Raw genomic sequence first — 8,452 nt, 5'->3', positions numbered from 1 at the left:
CACACGCAAAGGACGGATTTTATTGGGGTTCTCGTCGTATGAGAGCAGTTGTACTGACCAACACACAGAAGCAGCTTAGCTGTGCCAAAAGAATCCTTTAAAAAAATAATGGCGGGATTAGCTAAGTGTGGCACATCAGTCACAAATGGCCGAGGACTGTAAACTCTGAAGGTAAATCTCTGGGAGAAGTACTACTGGCACGTGCAGCAGCAGACACTGGCACGGGGCACACCCTCCTCTGCACAATAAATATGAAAAGAGCCAAGTACATAAACCAAAGAATGATTCTCATAGATACAATATCTAAAGTTATTTACAGATACTGGCTTTTCTCACCGTTAAATTACACATTGAAAACAGGTTCTCTTTCGATATATTTCTTTAAATCACTAGTAGATATTCGTGTGAATCTGCTCCTTTATATTTATTTTTTTTTTTAAGGACCGAATGTAGTCACTGAAACAGTGCTCGTAAACACGCCTCTCCCAGGATGCTCTCGCTTTATTCTGTTTTTCAGACTCATTTTTATTTGCCATCTCACCTGCTCTCTCATCTCTCCCTTTCCTTAAGGAAAAGATTCCTGCTACAGCCAGGAAAGCCTCTTCCCAGCCCCGCAGCTACTCCTGCTCCGTCTCCTTTCCCAGTCTGGCAGGACAGCAAGTTACACCAACCCGGATAAATCCTGACCCTGGACGAGCCACCACCTTCCTGATCCCGTCCCGGGGTTTCCTAACGAATCCCCGCCTGGGCACGTGGCGGGTTTGCGGCACCGGGCTCGGCCCTATCCCCATCACAGCACGTTTCTGGCGGGCGATGCCAAGAAACCGCGATGGCACCGGCCTCACCCCGCCACTGGCCTCTCCCGCCCTCCGGGTGCTCCGGGGCAGAGCAGCTCAAGCTGCAGAAAGAAAACCCGATGGGGCAGGCGTGAGGAGGGGCAAACGGAAAACAAGGCGAGAACTACTACGGGGGAAAAGCAGCCACCCCCTCCCCGCTTCGGGCAGCGTCTCCACAAGAGGCGGCTCCAGCGGCACCGGCTGGCAAATGCCAAATTTCAGCCTCGAGGTGCCGCTGGGTGAGGCCCGGAAGAGCTCCGAGCCCCGGCAGAGTGGAAGCGCAAAGCACACGGGCTCGAATACCTGGAGCATTCCTCACGCTGCAGAGGCCGCGGCTGCAACTGGAATTATTTTTAGCAGATGAGTTACCCGATGAATTTTGCGCTATTTCTGTACCTCGCTGGGGACGGAGGGGCCCGCGTTGGTTCTCTGCAGCTGCGCCCAGCGGCGGCAGCAAAGGTGGTCGGCTCGGGGAGCGCGGGGTCCCCGCCCTGACACCCCCCGCGGGGCGACGGCCGCTGCCGGGGACCTGGGGTTGTGCGCTCCCCTCCTCGGGGTGGTGAGCAGAGCCCTGGCCGCCCAGCAACTCGAGGCACCGCAGGGCACCTCTCCCACCTTCACAGGCTCCAGCCTATTTTTAAGGCCTAAATAACCACCCTGAAACAGCAAAAATCATTTCCAGTAAATGCGTTTTTGCCATCATGGGCACCAGCCTGGCCCTGCCCTACGCCCCAACCAGCCCCGCGTCAGCCTCTGCTCCAGCGCCCAAACTGCGCGGCCCCTGCGGGCTCTCCAGTCCCCTCGCTCATTAACCTCGGAATTAAAGAGCTTTGCAAACGTCTGAGCTGATGCCTGAGCTTTTTCAAGTATCAAGCTGATTCCCTGCCCCAGTTTAAGGTCGTTAATTCTCGTTAACCCAGCGCAGACTCAAGCGAATACAAGCTTGCTCTCTGGAATGCCGAGCAACAAAGGGGAAATTTAGAAATATCAAACTGGGGGGTTTATTTGCAAGAGGTTTTCAGATGTTTCTGCGTTCACGAGCCACTGCACTTCGAGATGGTCCTGACAGTGCCTGGAAGTGGCTGTGCTCGTAACAGAAGGGTAAGCTGGACAGACTGATGGAAACTATTTTGACTTTATTATGAAAAACAGAATAAAGCTGACTGATCCTGCTTGAAAGGAACTGCCATTTCTATACATATACGGAGCAGAAATTCTGTGGAATGTCAGAAGTTGGAGAAACATGTATTTAATAAATAATATAAAATGCTTTTTTGTTAAAATAGAATTCTTGGTTTTATACCTACATAGCATAGCAACCTTTACATAAACAAAATAAAGCTGAGTCTGTGATGATTAGTTTAACACAAAATAAAAATACAATTTAACAATAGTATTAAAACAGCCAATGTTCAACCCACACAATATGTACACCATGGAATAGAAATCAACAGAAAACAAAAGTAGATTATCTTGAAATTCCTCAGACATTTGGATATACATATGTTCTCTGTATATTTTAGATATTTTCCTTTTTTTACAATATTAAAATTAATACTATGCTTTTTCAAAATACGCTTTTCAGATTTTTTTCTTTAATTTGTAGAATTGACTCATTCCTTATATTAATCAACACAACTAGAATTATTTACTTTCTACTGTACACTTCAAAATAGTCCTTCCTCCATATATATTTAGAGCGTGAGCATTTCAGAGTTAAATTAACTGTATCATTGCCGCGCGGGGAACAGCGAGACCAGTGTGTGATTGCCAACGCCTGCACTACGCAGATCTGTGACAGTGAAGGATCTAGTCCTAAAACTGATCAGCTGCCTGGGAAAGAGCAACACACAGAGCTCCAGGTACTCCGCTTTTCACCAGCCAACTGACTGTAAGCCCAGGAGAGGCCGACGCGCGAGTCATCACAGGCGCCGGGGGCTCGGTCCTGCCGGTGGGGGCAACGCCGCCGAACAACATCAACCCCTCGAGAGGGTCTGCTGGACGTGCACAGCACCCGCTCGCACGGGACCACACCTCCGATAAACAGGTTCGCTTTTAGCACCAAATACACAGCGTTTCCTCTTAGCTATGCACCAGACCACGAACACCTGCGTTTACCTTAAAACCAAAACCGACCCGATGATCCTATTTTCCTTTTTTTGCCCCGCGACAGAAGCGGGAGCAGAAATTCTGCTGCGTTTCTAAAGGAGCGCTGTTGAAATTAAGGAACATCTGACCGGGACTGAGCTGCGGTACGTCTCCCGGAGCCCAGTGCTCCGCTGTCCCGACCTGCCGGGCTCCCACCTCCAGCTGCCACGAGCGTGCTGGGAGCCTGACGGGGGGTAACATACCAGGAACACTGCAGCAAGCCGGATCCGCGCCCGTACTCGCACCAGCCAGGCTCCTCTCACAGCAGCGGGGGGAAAAGTAACTCAGGAGGCTGCAGCCGTGGACTCTGCTCGACCAGTGACAAGACTCAGCTCAAGCACAACTACCGTGAAGAAGCTTTTACACTTTGTAAACTGGAGAGCCTACAGTTAGATAAAGGATTTCAAAAAAATTACTAAATGTTCCTTAACAGCTTCATGAATTTGTAAAATAACTGCCAAATAAATCTGAGTAATAAAAATTGCCTAATTTATACCTGCAGAGGTGGGACATCTCAGCCAACACGGTGCCCAGGGAACCTCCACAGCACCGCGCCCAGCTCCTCAGTCACACTCTGCTTGCAGCAGGAGTAACGGCTGCTTTGCTTTTCCTGCCCTTAAATTTCAACTCATAAAAGTCTGATTTTGGCCACAGCTTTCTACATCCCTAATTCTTGAAGTGAGACATTAATTTACAGCAAATCCCACGTATCAAAAATGCCTCCCCACCTCCGAGTGGCGGGAAAGGCAAAAGCACGCAGAACAGAGCAGCAGCTCTCCTAAAAGTCCCTGTGACCCCCGAGCCCAGCTCCTGCAGAAATCACACACCTTCCTACCATCACGTCACTCGCGCACTCGCTTTCCAGGATCTAGTCTTACTGCATGTGTCAGCTCGTACGTCAGAGACAAAGAATAATTACAATATAATCCCCGCAGCTCTGAAGGCATGTGGATGTGTCAGGGGAGGGTGTAATGTGGCTCTATCTGGTGTGTAATTCTCTATTTTGAAATATAAGAAACAATTCCCCTACATGCTTAAGTCTTCAGTATGGCTGATTTTATTTTAAAGGACTTTCAGATCATTTTAAAAATCTGCGTTTAATCATTCACTCAGCTCTGTTGATGCCCGAAGCTCTGATTTCTTTTATCTTTACTTCCCTGAACATTAAAAAAGAAAGGTCCTACAAATGCAGTCAAAATGCGTAAAAGACAACGCTCTGCCTTACACTCTCTGCGTTCCACAAGATTTTCTACACATACAGCTAAAGATCCTCACGTAAAGTAACACCAGCAAGAATCTTTGTCCAAGAAAAAAACTTCAGAGAATCTGGTACCTAAACCAGGAACGATCAGTCTGGAGCAGTAACTAATATTTTGCTTTGAAGGGTGGAATTCCAGCTCTCCCTGCACACCAGCAGATCCAGTCCTTTCCACACAGAACCCCAGTTGCTACTGGGATACCAACTTCCCCCACCCGAGTTTTTCCCTACAGTAATCTCTCCTTCTCTCCTAACAGCACAGTCCCATGCCAGTCACAAAGAGAAAGCTTTTCTAAACTGTTGAAGAAAAACAAATCTTTCACTACTCCCCTCCTGTGCTGACGAGGCGATAAGGACCACGCTAACGAGCATGTTCCAGGGCCATCCCAACTCGGTAGACTTCAAAATACACATAGTTCCATAAATCAATACACAGCCTTCATTTCATATAAAATCTGTGGCTTTGAGGCACAACGTCCCAACTGCGGATCTGTCCCTCCGCTCCTCACAGACACCAGCGTCCGGAATCCATGGCATCGGAAACCACAAAACTCTGCCAGTAAGGGTTTAGCGTAAAAAAACCACCACGGAAAATAACTAAAAGAGCAGAATGGAACTGGTAACGAACTAGGAAAGTACGAACAAGTTACATGAGAACTAAGAGCGGCTTTTATCGCAATCTGAGGGTTTTTTCCAAATCAAGAAGCAAAATAAAGAGCATTGCACGGTATTGGAGGAGAAGCTTAAGAGCATCCCGTGCAGAGTCAGTGCCAGCAGGATGAGCCATTTTCTGTTCCAAACCTCAGTAAACACCACCACTACCCCTTACAGAGGATGCTGAGATGCTAAACATCACTTACCAGTCAGAATGACGTAGGAACTGGTGCTCTTTATACAGAATAATTTGAAAAATAAATGAGGAAAAAAAAAAAAAATCATTAAAAGGTATCACCTGACTCACACGGGGGATTTTCCAAAACGCATTTTTCCTGTTACCAGATGGTAAGACAGAGCTCGCGCGGCTGGGAAAGCACGGGCCAGGCAGAGTTAAGCCGCTCCCAACCCTAGAAGCAAATACCTCCAATTTTATTACAAGTGTGTTCAGGATAAAGAAATACTTGCAAAATAATTCTCCTGGTTTTGCTGATTTGTACTTTTCTACAAGGAAACGGGTCTAGAACTCTGTGGTTACCTGTCAGCAGGGTGAGACAAACCGTGCAGGCAGGCGGACAGAGGAAGCCGTTGGGGCAACTTCTGCTCCCGTTTACACAGATGCAATTCCCATCGTCCTCAGGGACCATGAGAGTTGTACCACCCCAGCCGGGCAGAAAACGTTCTCTAAGGTGTTCACTGAATCAGAAACAAAAGCTTAAATTCAGCCCTGACCTATCTCGTACAGAACATCACAACACCCAGGGAAAGGCTGACTTCACATGCTTCGAGTTGTCTAGCAGATTACAGCTTTACTTTAGGAGGAGTTTCCACATGACATGACTGATGTCTCAAGTAGAATTAACACCAATCTGGCATTTGATCAGCTCGTTTTGTCAGTTCCATCCTCAGTATTCTCAGACTGTTTTCAATGTGGACAGTTTGAACCCTCTAGAAAAGAAAATTAAAAATCCTTTTGCAAGCCGAGCCGTGTGACGTGTGCGTGAACCTCCTGTGCTGAGCTACAGGGAAAGTCTGGGATATCTACGCTATGAGAACACACTTGCTTAATGTTTTTGTGTACAACAGAGAAGGATCCGCAAGTCCCATAACTGAAGAGTGATCCAGAATACGTACCGAGGTACCCAGACACTTTAACCCAGTACATGCACTAGAATGCATCGGATTTGAGTAATTTCTTTTTAATTTTTAAAAAGTGCAGTTGACCTGAAATGGAAAAGAACTGTCTTTATGTTCACTGTAAACTTGTCAAAAGGAATCTGCTCTTTAAAAACTGTGCTAAAATAGTCAATTTATACAACAGAGCACTAGATGAAGCTACCATAAATTCCTCTTCACCAATTATTACTCTATTGTGTCAGTTATAGTACTGCATATACGTAGAAGAAGCAAAACGGTGGTAGCTACTATTAGTGAGTACAACAAACCAAGTGAATAATTTGAGTTCAATGTTTCCATGAAGTAGCAATAACATTTAAACCACAGGACAGTTAGAATTCAGTACTTGGAAGTGCATAAGAGTCACACTGTTGATCATCAGCAGTATGGAGAAAGGTTATTATAAAGTCAGCAGTAATGGTCGGAAAGAACATGGCAACACGACAGATCAAAGGTCATCCAACACGGCAAGTCTGCGGCTCCTCCCGCGGCCCAGGGGTTTGCTGGTGTCGCACACGCAAGCGTAATCCTAGCCAGCAGCAACCACTCCAGCCTCCAGCTGGGCACGCACCACACAAGGGTATTGCAGAGAAAACAGCATCTTCCTCCCATCAGTAGTTCTAGAGTAACGGACCACGATCGAGACACCGCTGGGGTGGGGGGGGGGATGCGTGGGAGCAATTTGCAGCCTCTACGCTTGGTCATTCCCACCACTGCTAGGAGCATGAATTCACTTGCCAGTGTTCCAGTCTTCGCAACCTCCAGAGACAGAGTTCTGACGTTATCCCACGCTGTAAACATCTAATTCTTCCTCTTCTAAGCACATCCCGCGTCCAGGATGGCACAAAGTAATTCGTAAGGATTCTGTGAAACTCAGCATGTTCACCAAGTCGCTTTCCCTAAGTGAACTTTGTTTCCTATTGCTCCTACAGACCGTTGCTATTCCTGTGGCTGAGCGGTGGTTTTGAAAGCTCTACAACTGTGGAGCGAGATTTATTGAGAAACTTTGGAGCCCGACGCAGCAACCTCTGTGCCTCAGTAAAAGCTTCCGTCAGCTCTTTTTTCCACTGAACAAATTCTGGGTCACTCTGAAAGAGATACAGAAGTAGTTTGGCACTTCATAGTAAACTGCCAATAGCGTCTTCTCTCTCAGACAGCACTTTTAAGCAACTTATTTTAATTTTCCACAGGAATGGGTAACTTTGGATAGTGAAAACGTGCAGCCCTTTGCTTCTCCATCACCCCGCCGAAGCCAGGCAAGGCAGCAGCAGCTACAGCCGGTTGTAAGGCAGTTGTAAGGTACGTGTTGTACAGCTGTAAAGCACATACAAAGATGCAACGAGGACTTGGGTACTTCCTCCCTCGCAAACACATTAGCTACCATCAGCTAACTGCAGTGAGACACGTGCCAACAAGGCCTTCGAAGCCCATGTAGGTTGAGAAGTTTTGAAGTTTTTAGCTATTTATTAAACTGAACTCATTTTGGCCCAAACACCATAGAGATCCGTAACAGAAACTGGCATAGCTGCAGGTTTCCTGCTTTCAAAATTCAAGCGTGATAAAAACTTCCCAGTTTTGCTTAGGTTCAGCTTTGCTTCATAAAGTACCCTTAGTAAACACATAATGGGAGGGCCTGAAAACCTTTTCAGTTGTTCTATCATATGCAAAGCAATCTGATTAACAGTTATTGAAAAAACAAGCGTCTCACCTCACACTGTAGGACAAACTGTTTTCCTCCTTTAATTCTCAGTAAGATGCATTTCTTATCTTTAATTTGTGTTTCTTCAACAGATACTATTTGTTCCATTGTCAGTAGGTTTTGCTGTAGCGTTTGCAAAAAAGCAAAGAGATGATTCGAAAAAAGCTGTTGCCCGTCAAATAAAGCCACTATCTCATTTTTCTGGACTACCCCCACAAATCACGTTATGAACATTGACAGTCATTACACAAACATTTCTTTATTTCTGAAGACTGGGTCATGAACTAAAGATAGATTATAAGGTAAGAGAGAGATTTAGCAAGGGGCTTGTTTGCTTCAACAGAGACAACGAAATATAAGCTAAGAAAGCCAGTAATGACAGCACAAAATAGGAATCTACAAATAGGTGTGTCTACAAACAAAATATTCGCTATTTTTCCTCAAGAGAGTTGCATATAATTTCATATATTTTCCAAGTATTACTGCTGTTAAAAAAGAAGGACAATTTTACTATTTCAAAGAGCTGAAAGGGAGTATTTAAGCACTGTGTACTTACAAAACAGCAGACATACACAGCAGTTTGCAGAAAAGCTTTCCCTATAGACTGTGAGAGGACGACAGTGCTTTGAAATTCCAAAACCTTACTTAACTAAATATACAAATGATCTGCCTAGCACATGA

At 45.9% G+C, this 8,452-nt stretch overlaps 1 protein-coding gene across 2 annotated transcripts in view; it reads right to left on the bottom strand.

The window, feature by feature from the left end:
- GRK3 (G protein-coupled receptor kinase 3) overlaps window positions 1-8,452 on the bottom strand; it is a 75,597-nt gene continuing 67,145 nt past the window's right edge. For both annotated transcript variants that reach the window (XM_074887812.1, XM_074887813.1), the window contains 2 exons: window positions 7,781-7,894; window positions 1-7,160 (listed from right to left, as the gene is read on the bottom strand). In XM_074887812.1, coding sequence (XP_074743913.1) covers window positions 6,999-7,160; window positions 7,781-7,894 — 276 coding nt within the window. In that variant the 3' untranslated portion in view covers window positions 1-6,998. The remainder of the gene's footprint in view (window positions 7,161-7,780; window positions 7,895-8,452) is intronic.

The sequence above is a fragment of the Strix uralensis genome, chromosome 17 (assembly GCF_047716275.1).
Source record: "Strix uralensis isolate ZFMK-TIS-50842 chromosome 17, bStrUra1, whole genome shotgun sequence".
Lineage (NCBI taxonomy): Eukaryota > Metazoa > Chordata > Aves > Strigiformes > Strigidae > Strix > Strix uralensis.
This window is presented reverse-complemented; position numbering and strand designations above follow the sequence as displayed.